Source organism: Echinops telfairi, unplaced genomic scaffold (assembly GCF_000313985.2).
Source record: "Echinops telfairi isolate 266 unplaced genomic scaffold, ASM31398v2 ScPeMD7_655;HRSCAF=1070, whole genome shotgun sequence".
Taxonomy (NCBI): domain Eukaryota; kingdom Metazoa; phylum Chordata; class Mammalia; order Afrosoricida; family Tenrecidae; genus Echinops; species Echinops telfairi.
This window is the reverse complement of record NW_022104553.1, coordinates 27,184,022-27,197,906: the sequence shown is the minus strand read 5'-3', so window position 1 is coordinate 27,197,906 and position 13,885 is coordinate 27,184,022. Positions and strand designations below refer to the sequence as shown.

General features: G+C 49.1%; 1 protein-coding gene across 1 annotated transcript in view; it reads left to right on the top strand.

The window, feature by feature from the left end:
- Positions 1–10,087, top strand: part of LOC123521982 (poliovirus receptor homolog) — a 23,603-nt gene extending 13,516 nt beyond the window's left edge. The window contains exons 4-7 of the mRNA XM_045292683.1: positions 3,262–3,615; positions 5,222–5,347; positions 6,888–6,934; positions 8,357–10,087. Of these exons, the coding sequence (XP_045148618.1) occupies positions 3,262–3,615; positions 5,222–5,347; positions 6,888–6,934; positions 8,357–8,503 (674 nt within the window). The 3' untranslated portion in view covers positions 8,504–10,087. The remainder of the gene's footprint in view (positions 1–3,261; positions 3,616–5,221; positions 5,348–6,887; positions 6,935–8,356) is intronic.
- The last annotated feature ends 3,798 nt before the right edge of the window (positions 10,088–13,885 follow it).

The window sequence follows — 13,885 nt, the reverse complement described above, 5'->3', positions numbered from 1 at the left end:
GTGATCTCACAGGCTGGTGTGCTTCTTCCATGTGGGCTTTGTTGTTTCTCAGTTAGATGGCCCCTTGTTTATCTTCCAGCCTATAGGACCCCAGATTCTATACATTTTGACAGCCGAGCACCGTCAGCTTTCTTCATCGCATTTGCCTATGCACCCGCTTTATCTTCAGAGTTCGTGTCGGGGTAGGCTGGTGTGCTTCTTCCATGTGGGCTTTGTTGTTTCTTACCTAGATAGCCTCCTGTTTATCTTCAAGCCTTTAAGACCTCAGATGCTATATCATTTGATAGCCGGGTACCATCAGCTTTCTTCACCACTTTTGCTTATGCACCCACTTTGTCCTCAGCGATGAGTCGGGTAAGGTTGGTGTGCTTCTTCCATGTGGGCTTTGTTGTCTCTCAGCTAGATGGCTGCTTGTTTATCTTCAGGTCTATATCTTTTGGTAGCCGGGCACCATCAGCTTTCTTCACATTTGCTTGTGCACCTATTGCCTTCACTCAGCGATCATGCCAGGAAGGTGAGCATCTCAGACTGCCGAATTGTTAGAACAAAGTGTTCTTGTGTTGAGGGAGTACTTGTGCAGGGGCCCACTGTCCGTGTGTTTTATTAATACTCAACCTATAAATATATGTACATAAATCTATTTCCCCCCATCATGAAATATATTTACATCTTTATAGATGGCAGTGAGTTTTATTGTTGTTTTGAGCCCATGCAATCTGTCATGGGACGTCTTGAACATGGCTTTGGCAAGTGTTGATTGTGGGATGGAACGACACTCTAGACAACGTCGGCCTTTCCCCCTTTGTCATCATGTTATTTGTGGATCCCAGGGGGCGAGAACTCGTTTTCTTTACATTAAGGTATAGCCCACACAAAGACCTTGAAAACAAGGTTAGAAACCAAACCTCCAACAGAGCATTTGCCATCCAGTCAGTCCTGAGAAACAGCGCAGGCCTATTATAGAGGGAGCTCTGATGGCGTGGGGGGTTATGTACTGCGCTTCTAACCACGAGGTCGGGGGTTTGAACCTACAAGCCACTCCTTGGGAGAAAAACGAGGCTTTCTATGTCTGTAAAGAGTTACAGCCTCGTGGGAACACCCAATTTGTAGAACGTTATGGAGGGCAGTGGGATCCTAAAACCCATCTGCAGAGAATGTACTCAGATGAAGCTGCTGGCAGACCCTCCATAGACAGCTCTACTATCAAAGATCTTTTTTTTTTTTGTTTTAATCTTTTTATTGGGGGCTCATACAACTCTTATCACAACCCATACATATATCAATTGTGTAAAGCACATTTGTACACTCGTTACCCTCATCATTCTCAAAGCATTTGCTCATTGTAATCGTGATTCTATTGGATCGACCCTGATACTTGGTCAGTTGACCTCCCTATTGATCCAGCCTGAAATTGTTCTAGGTGCAAGTCTTTCTTGCTTGTTCCGTGACAAAAACTTCTTCCCTGGCTGTCTTATTCGTTATTTGTATTTGTATCTTTGTACTAGTATTGCTTTATCCTTATCACCTTATTTTGGCTTTGTATGTTGTTTCTGTTGGGTTTCCAGTGTGTGAAGCGCAGAAAGAGTGGACGCACAGAGATAGTAACTAATGCAAAGGCTTATAGGGGATGTGGGGGGTTGGGGGAGCAAACAATTCATGCAGAAGGCTGAGGGAGCACTAGAACTGAATGTGATGACACAACTCACTTTAAAAGTAATTTTTAAAAAAAGATCATCTTACTGGGGGCTCTTAAAGCTCTTATAACAATCCATATATCAATTGTATCGAGCATATTTGTACATAGGTTGCCATCATCATTTTCTAAACATTTACTTTCTATTTGAGCCCATGGTATCAGGTCCGCCCCCTTTGTGACCCCTTGATAAATTAATACATTATTATTTTCATGTCTTACACCAACCGCTGTCTCCCTTCATCCACGGTTCTGTTGTTCATCCCCCTCAGGGAATGGGGGTGGGGATGTTATATGTGTCCATCATTGTGATTGGTTCCCCCTTAAAAGCAAGTTAACCATGAAAAAAAAAGAAGAAATTGATTGGGGTAATGATTTTACAATTCTTCTCAATATGATTGAACTATTGAATTGTATGATATGTGGATTTATGTGCCAATAGAAAAAAGTTACAGCCTCAGAAAACCACAAGGGCAGTACTGTAGGTGGCTGTGAGTCACAATCAACTCGATGGCCAAGCGTTTGAGTTTTATTAGAGAGGAGAACTGAGCAGGGAGGGACTGACCCTCTGCTGAGGGGGGACAGACTTAGGGAGGGGGCGGATGATGGACACCGGGAACCCAGAGGGGAGGCAGAGAGGTCAGACCAGCATGGCAGCCACATGTCAGAAGACAACTGAAGGGCCAGTAGGCACAACTGTACCGCGATCACACATGAAGGTCACAGCAAATTCATCGAGGAAAGGAAAGACAGGAGAATAGGATAAAGGAGGCAGACACATTTTATGGTCGCATGCTCACCTCAGCTCCTCTTGAGGGTCCACGCCCGTGGAGGTGGGATCAATGAGAGCGAGCCTTTACTCTTTGGGGACATTTATTGGCAGCCTTAAGACATGCATATTCAATAGTTACATGCATCACAAGGTGGGTGGTATCTACAGTAAGGTCCCTAAGCTCACAGGTGAGGAAACCTAATACCTGCATTGAAGGAAGGTATGAGGGGGGCTGGGTGACACGGAGGGGGGGGGCGGTGGCGGAAGAGAGCAAGGGGATAATGTGTGCTTCTGTAGGGTCACTTTAAGGCAGCAGAGCTGTTAAGGGAAGAATCCGTAGGGATGATATTTAAAGCAGGATCATGTACTTGGACTTCACCTCTAACTTACCATAGTGGAAGACCAGCTTTCCAGATTCCCTCTGTGATAAGTTAGGGAAATAGGCCTCATGGTTCCCTCAGTGTTAGGTTCCCACCGCCATAGAAGCACTGAAGATAGACTGAGACAGGTCTGATGATGGCTGAGGCATGGGCAGAAGTCCCTGACTGGCACAATTAGTTAAGCCCTCAACTACTAACCCCAAGGTAAGTGGTTCAAAGCCTGCCTCCCCCCAGAAGCACTTCAGTAGAAACACTTCTGGTGCTTGGCTTCCGAGAGGCCCCACCCACCACCACTGAGTTGATTGTGACTTGTAGTCACTCAATCAGTTCGGGACCAGACAGCCTCAACTTTTTCCCACAGAGGGGCTGGTGGGTTTGAACTGCCAACCTTTTGGGTTAGCAGCCTAATGTCTAACCCTCAGCACCACACAGCCATGACAATCTAGGGAGGAGTCCTACTCAGGTTGCCAGGAGCCAACAGTGGGGTGCTAAACATGGGTGCCAGAGAAAGAGGGCTCTACTCCCAGATGCCTGGGAAGTTCCTGGGAAGAGTGAGTGTTCAGTCCCCTGTCACTCCAGGTTCCCAGGAGAGGTCACCTTCCCCCTGCTCTGTCTCCCCAGGACCACGGGCCCCCTGCCTCCCTCAGCTGTGGACCAGGGTCACCGGCTCCTGATCCGGACTGTGGACGAGTCGGTCAACACAACTTTTATCTGCAGTGTCACCAACACGTTAGGGACTCGCTGGGCAGAGAAGACCATTCAAGTCAAAGGTAAGCAGCTCCCAGGGTCGGGAGACAGGGGGCCCAAAGTCTAAAATTGTCAGGGTAGCCAGCCCTAACAAACCATCACAGGCCAGCGGGCACAATTGTACAGCGATAATATATAAAGATTAATAATGAAGTCATGGAGAATGAGAGATAGGAGAGAGAATAAAATAAAGGAGTCTGACACATTTTATGGTAGCATGCTCACTTCGACCCACTTGATGGTCCACGTGGAGATTGGAGACCGAGAGGAACATGAGGGAGAGAGATTTCTAACCAAAGCTTATATATACTTAGGGGACGTGCAAGCCACCTGATAACAGGTAATGACCTACGTCACAGGAAGGGGTTGTAGCAAAGGCCATGCAGTAATGGGAGGGGAAGGATCTACGGATGCATATGCAATAGGAAGAGGAAGGATTGGGGTACACATGTGACAAGGTGGGCGGATCCTAGATGCAACGTGCAGCATAACCTTGATTGTCCTTGAGCTGGAGACTTGATTTATTCTAAGCTTTCTAAGGAAAGGAATCCACTGCCCTTAACGGCAGAGGGAACTCAACCTAAACAATAGTGTCTGATTGCTCTGGATGGCTGAATGCCTACAGGGAGACTCTCTAAGCATCTGACCTCCCACCATGTTCTGGCAAGCAGCCTCTTAGGTTAGGCATATATTGGGGGGAAAAGCTGGGGAAAAGTGTTTTTATATCCCACATAAAATGACCCCAGGAATCCCTTGAGAGGAGAGTTTTGGAGGTGCTCCTAGCTGGGGGAATCTTTCAGCTCTCTGACCCCCATCCTTCTCTCATGGAAGGGCCAACAGGGTCAGCCTTATTCTCCCGGTAATTCATGATCGGTACCATTGGTCCCTGGACACAGCCCCATTCACCCACGGCCGACTTTCATTGATCCAACCTGGATCACAGCCCACTTATGAGCCAATCCCTATGGCCAAGCTGGGGTTCTTTGTGGGAAGTCTCCCCTCCAGGGACTGACAAAGGCTTTTCCAACTGTATAAGCACAACTATTGTGCTTGAAAGAGCATGACTCAAAGCCACCGAAGTCAAAAAGGGACCTTGTTAGGAAAGGCACACCTTCAGGTGGGGTTAGATCCAGGTGCACCAGCTGTGTAGCCTGGGAACTTTGTTTCCATTGCTTGCCTCTTCTTTCCTCTACCCTGGTGTTCTTCTCAGACAGACTTTGACCCTTAGGGGAGGCAGAGAGGCCCTGAACAGCTTCAGGCTCACAGGCCACTAGCTCAACTCCCCAGGGAAAGAATAAGAGGGCACATACATTCCATAGCCCCAGCCAAAGCCCCAGGGTTGACTCTTATTGACCCAGCTTAGGTCCCTCCCATCCTGTAAACCAATCACAGTGGCCTGGGGAGAATGGAGTGCTCTCATTAGCCAGGAGACTGGGCCAAAGCCCCATCCTAGGAAAGAGAGGGTGGGTCCAGACCATGTGAACCTTATAAACTAAGGAAGGTGGAGGAAAGGCAGCTCCTTAAGGGAATTATGGAGTGCCCGGTACAAGGATAAGGAGTCGTTGTTTGGGGGACCGTGAAAGTCCACCCAAAAGTCTTCTTAACTAAATGCCTTCTTCTTCTTCTCAGGCAAATCTGGGGAGCAGTCCACTTCATTCAACCTGCATTGGCTCATCATCAGCATCAGCATCAGCATCAGCATCCTGGTGATATTAGTGATAGCGTTCCTGCTGGTTTACAAAATCAGGTGCAGATGTGAGTCTCCTCCTCCTCTGCCCCCTACCCCCACCCCCAATGCCTGTCTGCTTCTCAAGTGCCACTGGGCAGACCACACCGCCCACCTGGCCATTCACAGCAGGCATAGTCCCGTGGCAGTCCCCAGGCGCCCCACATCTGTCACAGTGGGGATCCTGGTCTCCTTGTGCGACCCTGTCACAGAGATCACAGGTGAGCGTTGTCTGAGAGCAGAGCTGGGGAACCTTACAGCTGGGGTGGCTGAAAGCCCACCCCAGGGTATCCACCGTGTAGATGGCTGAGGTTCCTTGGCTCCTTGTAGGCAATCCTCACGTGCTGTCAGTCCGCCCTCTCCCTGGGAGTCTCCTAGTTTAATCTACTTTTTTTTCATATATATATATCCGTGTCCAAAGAGGATCGTATTGATATTGGTGTGTTATTGCCATTGAGTTGATTCCAATTCAGGGTGGCCCTACCTATATGGGCAGAGTAGACTAACTGCCCCATGGAGTTTTCTTGGCTGTTATGTTTACAAAGCCAATTCCCAGGCCTTTCTTCCACTGGGTAGGTTCGAACCACCAGCCTTTAGGTTAGCAGTTCTGAAGGCAAACCTGCCATTGAGTCGTTCAAACTCATAGTGACCCTCTCATAGCAACCCTATACTGGGGTTCTGAGACGACCCATCTTTATGGGACCCATCTTTCTCATGCGCAGCAGCTGCTGGGTTTGAACTGCTGATCTCTTGGTTAGTAGCCCTGTGCGTAACCCACTGTGTCACCAGTTGACTCTGACACAATGTGGCTATTATATAGGGCTTCTAAGGCTGTAAATCTTTATAGGAACAGTCTCACCTTTCTCCCTCAGAGCAACCAGTGGGTTTGAACTGCCGACCTTGCTGTTAGCCATCCAACATTTACTGAACCATCCCACCAGGACTCGGTAGGGAACACTGTTACAGGTCTAAGAACCCCACCCAACCCAGTGCTCGCAAATCAATTCTAACTCATAGCGAAGCTCTGAGACACAGCGGAAGTGCCCCATGGTGTTTCCAACACGGTTGTCTTGATAGAAGCAGATGGCCCCAACTTCCTCCCGTGGAGGAGCTAGTGAGTTCTACCACCAGCCCTTTGAAGCTGGGAAATCCTTAGCCACTGGGCCACAAAGCTCCTCTCCTCGAGGAGAAAGCCAAACGCAAGCCATGGCCATCAAGTCGAATCCAACGCATGGTGACCCTGCGGAACAGAGTGGAACTGCCTGCTTGGGTTTCTAAGGCTGCCTAGGGGTTTTGAGTTGGGCTGCTAACTGCAAGGTCAGCAGTTCAAAGCCATCAGCTGCTCCGCGGGAGGAAAGACAGGGTTTCTTACTCCCGTCAGTAGTTACAAAAACTGTCCTCACAGGGGCGGTTCATCCCTGTCCTATAAGGTTGCTGTGCGTCATTATTGACAGGATGGCAGTGAGTTTGGGTTTTGTTTTGGGGGGTGTTATTTTTTGTGGGGGAGGTACACTCCACCACAGCCGCCCTTGTTTCTAAATATTGTCCCTCATTCTCCTGTCTCCTCAGGTATGAATCGCAACAGGGCCGCTGCGAACAGAGGAGGTGCCAATGGGGTGAGTGCTTGGGGCGGATCCCCAGGGGCACTGGGGAGGGTGTGGGTGGCCCACACAAACCATAGATCATGGCTGGTGGCCCTCCTGGGGAGGAGGAACCCTAGTGGCATCGTGGTTAAGCCCTGGGCTGCTAACTCAACGGTCGGTGGTTCGAACCCACCAGCCACTCCATGAGGGAAAGCTGGGGCCATCTAATTCTATAAAAGATGAGTGCCTTGGAGAAGCCAGGGGGCCAGTCCATCCGGGCCTCCAGGGTCGCTGTCAGAATCAACTCAATGGAGGAGTTTTCATTTGTTTCCCAGGGAGGGGACAGATGTCTCCGGCCACCTGCAACTCTTAACCCCAGCACAGCCATGTGTGGCTCTTGTGCCCTTTACCTAAGGTGACCAGACGTCCCGCTTTTGGCGGGACAGTCCCGACTTTTAACAGTTTTTCCCACGTCCCGCGGCATTTTTTAAAAGTCCCAATTTTTGGAAAGAATGCACGAAAACCTAGGGTCTACGGTTTTCGGCTGCCATGTGGCTGTTTCGCCAGGATGGGAGTTTTATCAATGGTGTCCCGCTTTACCAGTGTTAAAATCTGGTCACCTTACCTTTGCCACCAAGTGAATTCCCACGCCCAGGGTGCAGAGTAGAGCTGCCCCATCAGAACGGGCAACGTTTGAATTCTGTTGGATTTCTTTTGTTTGTTGTTTGTACAGTGTTTTTGACTACTCATTCTCATACATTGGCCCCGTTGAAGCCTATTGGAAAGAATGGTGCAACCATCAACATCATATCAAGACCCTTGGCTTCACTTTGGTCCTTCCCTGGAATTAGCTCTCCGCTTCCCCACAACCTCCCCTGAGGGCTGTGACCTTTGGGAAGCAGATTGTCAGCAGTTTCTTCTAAGGAGCCTCTGGTAGTGAGAAGCCATCCACCTGGTCGAGTGCCGCTTCTAGACTCCCGGAATCCCCTGTAATGTGCTGAAGTACCCGTTTCCCAGAATCCCCTGTAATGTACTCAGGGGCCCTTTTCCTGGACTCCACTCTCTGAGAGCCAAGGCTGGTGGATGTGTGACAGGGTAGGGGATCTGCATGTGTGTAAGTGCTTCCCTCCCCTAGCCCCAGAGTGGCCACACCTGGAGAAGGCTGGCCACACCTGGAGAAGGGGAGGGAAAGGAACACCAAGCCCACTGCCGTCAACGAGTTGATTCTGAGGAAGAGCGACCCAGCCTCGACTTTCCCCCGAGGAACAGTTAGTGGGTTTTGAGCTGCCAATCTTGAGGTTAGCAGCCCAAGACATTATAGCTCACCCGGCCCCTTTTGGTGAAAGTTGAGCATCCTGCCCACGGCTGTTGGCACTTTGAGTCTCCAGTCTGATTTCCCGTGAAGGGGCCCCTGAGCTGACATCTGACAAAGATCTCTTCTTGACTGCCTCCTAGTCAAATGCAGACCCCTCGCTCCGCCTAAACCCTGTTTCTGGAGAGGCCGGGAGAAGAGAGATGCTGGCGGATGAACGAAGAGAGAGACTGGAGCTGCCAGGGCCCAGCCCCCACTCCCCGGGGAAACACTGCCTTCAAAGACAGTAGCCAGGCCGCCGGAATGTCCCCTCTCCTTTGCAGGCTTGGGGCTCTCCAAAGCCTACCCGCAGTGCAATTCCATGGGGAGACCAGAGAGCTCAGTAAAGCTAACAGCTCAGGGACAGCACAGGGGCTTGAAGAGGTCCTAGCTCCACCTTCCAGTGCCCCCCGATGGCATGTGTGTCCATCAGAACCCTCTCCCCAAGTCCCTTACTACTACACTGGGCTGCATCGACTGGGCGGGGCATCCCACTATAGGCCCAAGACACCACCCCACCCCCACCGCTACCACCACCCCACCCCACCCCACCCATCCCACTAAACAAATCCCACCCAATAGTATGTTCCTCCTCCAGAGAGGCCCCCATTCAAGAGAACGTACGAAGTTCTAGGCACTGAGTCTCCCGGGAAGGACTCCTGGGTAGCATGGTCGTTAAAAAGCCATGCCAGCGACCAGTCGGTTGGTGGTTCAAACCCAGCAGGCACACTGTGAGAGCACGCCGTAGCAGTCGACTTCAGGAAGCATTAAAACTCAGTCTGAGCTGGTCGCCCAAAGGTTGGCCAGTTCGAGCCCAGCCAGAGGGATCTCAGAACAAGGCCCAGAGATCACTAGCCATGTTCTGGAGCCATGTTCCTCTGTGACAATCCACGGGTCTCCTTGAATTGTTTCTGTGTGTGTGTGTGTGTGTGTGAACTTTATATCGAGTTCCTTATTTTTGTTATAATTTAAATCATTTTAATGTACAGTCTGGGAAACCCTGTGTGTGTTTGGAGTGGGGGGTGTGCGTGTGCGGTCCCCTCCCCCCCATCTTACCGTGGCTATGGAGCCCTGCTCAGCCTGCTCACTCACCAGGTTGTGTGCACTGTGTCCGTGTCCCCTTGTTCCTTCTCTCGACATACCTCCCAGTGTCTCCGTGAGACGGGAGCCTGACGATCCAAGCTGCCCGTCACCACCGAGCCAAAGAGCGGAGATGGGTTGAAGCATTTCACCAGTGCTCTGGGCTGCGACCTCACCAGGGCAGCGGTTGGAAACCACCAGCTGCTCCACCATAGAAAGACGAGGCTCTCCACTCCCAGAAGAAGTGACAGTCTGGAAACCTCACCAGGGCCGTTGTGCCCTGTCCTGTCGGTTGGCTACGGGTTGGGGATTGACTCCGTGGCAATGAGTTTGGTTTTATTTTGATGCCAGCCAGCTGAGAAAGTGGTTGACAGAGACCCTGAGAAACCACCTTTCACAACTCATCTCAAGCCAACGGGTCTCATGGGCTAGAGGAGGGAAAACTAAAACCGAACCCACTGGCATCCAGTCAATTCCGACTCCTAGCAGCCTTAGGGGATAGAACAGCCCCTATGGGTTTCCAAGACCCATAGGAACCCTGTAGGACAAGATCGAACGGCCCCTGTGTGGTTCGGAGACTGTAACTCTTTACGGGAAGAGAGAGCCTTGTGGTTCGTGGTTTTCAAACTGCTGACCTTGGGGTTAGCAGCCAAACACATAACCATCACATCACTAAAGGGGGTGAAAAGGACACCGGACTGAGGCCATCTGTGTAGGGACTAAGTTGAGCTGCCCCCTACCCCACTACATGCACACGCACATACACACACACCTGGATACTTGAAGACCTTGGTGTTTTTGTTGGGTTTTTTCCCTACCTGCCGAAGTGCCTGGAATTCAGATGTTCACTTTAGGGTTGAAGTAGGTAGTTTTTTGTGCCAACCTGGCCGATAAACACACGTGGGATTAATGGAAGGGCGGAGAGCTAAATGGCTCGGTGAGCCTCGCCTTTCTTGTCTCCTGCTCTTTGATCATCGGACCAGTGTGCGGCTGCCTTTTTGTTCTTTGCCTCAATTTGAAAGCTACACTACCTGTGGGACACCTAACCCGTGGACTGAGTCGCTGTAATTTGAGTTTCCATCAAGACCTGCTTCACCACACCATTGGGATTTACATCTCTTGAGCTGGGGACTGTCGGACCCTGTCATCTGGCTGACTGTTGGTGACCTGCCTTGCTGTTTGCTGCCTGTGCCCGGATGGCCTGAATTGCTGTACAGAGGACTACCCAGCCGCCCTCAAGACTTGAAGGACTGCCAGGGTCTCACAACTATCTCATGGGAGTGAGTGGCACCGAGCCATTTGTATTGCTTTATAATTTAATTAACTGTTTATTTCTTATGTTGTGGGAAACAGAAGGATTTCTCCCAAGTTGTCTCACCCAAATATATGCCAAACTTAGCCGCTTGCGGGTGACTATACACTTGGAGGTCATCAGAAGTAGATCAGGGGTCATTCTCCCTAAGGGTTATGAGCCATCTAGACCAAGCAGACATCACTGTTTATCCCACAAGTATGGCTTCTGATAAGTTGTCTGTTTCCTTGTAGGAGACCCCAGAAAGGTCCAGCCCGCCTAAGGATGACCAAGGATAGGCTGCCATCATGAGTCTAGGGACCACCCATCTTGTCACATGTATCCCCCTAGACCTTCACATTCCTATGGGCACACTCCTAGCTCATCCCCTTCCTGTCATGCTTATGCCTATCATGCATCCCCTTCCTACAATGTGTATGCCTATTGTACTGTCCCTTCCTGTGATGTGTGGTTACCTGTAATCATGTCCCCCGAATGAGATATAACCCTTGGTTAGCAATAAAGTGGGGGCTCTCCTGCTCTCGCTCCCAAGGCTCTCTCCTCTCATGGCTGGGCTCCCCCCACGATGACCACCAAGCAGGGCTGAGATGAACGTGCTACCATGAATTGTGTATGACTCCGTTATTGCAATCTCTACCTCTCATGCTCTCTATGACTTTACTATAATCTTTACTTATTATCGCTGTACAATTGCGCCTACCGAACCTGTGATGATTTGTGGGGGACCCTCCTCCCCCCACATTATGTTATATATAAACACATATATAATTATTAGCATTCTGGTGTTGTTTCTCTAAAGAACCCTAACACAATTACTTTCTATTGAGCCGTTGGTATCAGCTTTTCTCACCACCACCCCCTTGTGACCCCTTGAGAGATGATAAATTATTGTTTTCATATCTCACACCAACCGCTGTCTCCCTTCCCCCATGGTTTCTGTTGTTCTTCCCCCTGGAGGGGTGTGTGTGTGTGTGTGTGTGTTGATCATTATAGTCCTTCAAATCTTGAGGGCCGCTGGGTAGTCCTCTGTAAAGCAATTCAGGCTCTCTGGGCACAGGTAGCAAAGAGCAAGGCAGGTCACCAACAGTCAGCCAGGTGACAGCCTAACACAAGGGTCCTCCGGATGGATTAGCATTGCTCTGTTTCTGGGAGACCAACGTCAAGGCTTTCTGTGACTCAACAGAGACTTCCTTTCTATGAATCAACGGATGCTGTGCTATTCATTCCTCCTCTTCTAGTGGTTCCCCTTGGTTCCTGTTAAGAAAAGGCACGTTTCAGCAATGAGTGAAGTTTCATTCGTACAGACTCTAACCTTCCCCCACGGGTAATCATTACACCTCAGGGTGGTGAGATTTGGTGTTTTGTTTTGTTTTTAGGAAAATACTAATTTTGATGTTCTTTTGTGTCGCTGAGAATCAGAAAGCTTGCAACTCACTGCCTTTTTTCTTAGCTTTTTGAACTTCTTTCTACAGCCTGTGAGGAGACATTTACATGATTTCCCAGGTCAGGCTTATATTGAGTAGGAGGACAAGAAGGGGTAGCAGGCTGGCTTTTATTAAGGCCCAGATCTCTTGTGACCAGAAGAACAATGTTGATGACCAGTTCGTTAATTCAGGGAGAAGGGGGACTGTAAGTGGGTCAGGTGTCCTAAAGCCAAGTTGTGCCTTATCTTGTGGTAGTTACATAATCTAGTGTCAATTTGAGGATTAAGAATCTAGGGGTGAAAAAACAAACAAGAATATAGGGGTGGAGTCAATCTGGAGGTAGCCAATGAGGCCTCTGTGTGGGCATGGCCTTCTCCTAGGAATTCTGGGAACGATATTTTCCTCCTTGGAGGTGGGAGACAGTCTCACACACAGCTCTCTCCCAGAAATGATGCTCTATGGACAAGACACATGGCGCTACGCCCTGGGAGCTGGAGAAGCCATGTGGACCTACCCTGAGGCAACCAGACCTCTGGAGCTGGAGAAGCCATGTAGAGACCCCTGCCAGCGCTGAGATGCTTACAACGCCACTGGATCTAAAGACTTTCTACCCACTGGCCTGTGATCGTCCTGCATTTGGCATCATTGCATGTATTTTGTGAGTCTGAAGAGGACTTTATCGATTGGTATCAGACATATGGGCTAATATCGGACTTTCGGCCTTGGACTGGACAGAGTTGGGATGTTTTCTGCATATTTAACTGCTCTTGTAGATAGACATATGAGTGTCCATGGATTTGTTTGTCTAGTCTACCCAGACTGACACACTTGTACAACCGTGGCTGTTTCCTCTCTTTGCTATTGTGCCCATTGCTGCACTAAACACAGGTGTACATCACCCTGTTCGTGTTAGGACATAGTCCAGATAACATACCATTCAATAGTTCAGTCATCTCCAACAGTGTAGTACAATCGCTACCACAACCATCTTCAGAACACCTCTATGTCTCTTAGGGTATACATACACAGTAGGGAGGTGGCTGGGTCATAAAGTAACTGTGTATGCATGGAAGGAAGCACCCAACTGATCGCCAGAGTGGTCGCACAGGTCCACAGTCTCACCAGCAATGTATGCTCATGCCTCTCCAGCACTTGTAATTTTTTTAATTTTGGTAAAAGCATCGGGTGAGCTGGTACCTCCTTGTTGTTTTTGTTTGTATTTCTCTCATTGCTAATGAATGTGAACATTTCTTCACAGGGTGGCTGGCCCCCTGAATGTTGTCTTTAGTCATTCGTTTATTCATGTCTGTGCTTTTTTTTTTTTTAATCATTGTATTGGGAGCTCTTACTGCTCTTACAGCCTTCCCTTCATCAATTGTAGAGAGGGAGAGCCATATTTATGGAGGGTTTAGGGAAATATTAGTACTGACTTCATTTATTGAGATAGGCTGTGCCTCTACATAGAATATGCTTTTTTAAAAACCGAGATAATGAGCTGATCCCAAGGGTTCAAGTAGAAAGTAAATGTTTTGAGAATGATGATGGCAACAAATGTACAAATGTGCTTGACACAATGGATGGATGGGTTGTGCTAAGAGTTGTATGAGCCCTTAATAAAATGAATTTTTTAAAAAGAAAGGAAAAAAAGAGTGGTACAAACCCCGATAAAATGATTTAAAAAACAAACAAACAAGATAATGGCACATAACCACACCACCCCCTCCAGCGGGGAGAACAACAGAAACCACGGGGGAAGGGAGACAGCAGTCGGTGTGAGATATGAGAATAATCATTTATAATCTATCAAGGAGCCATGG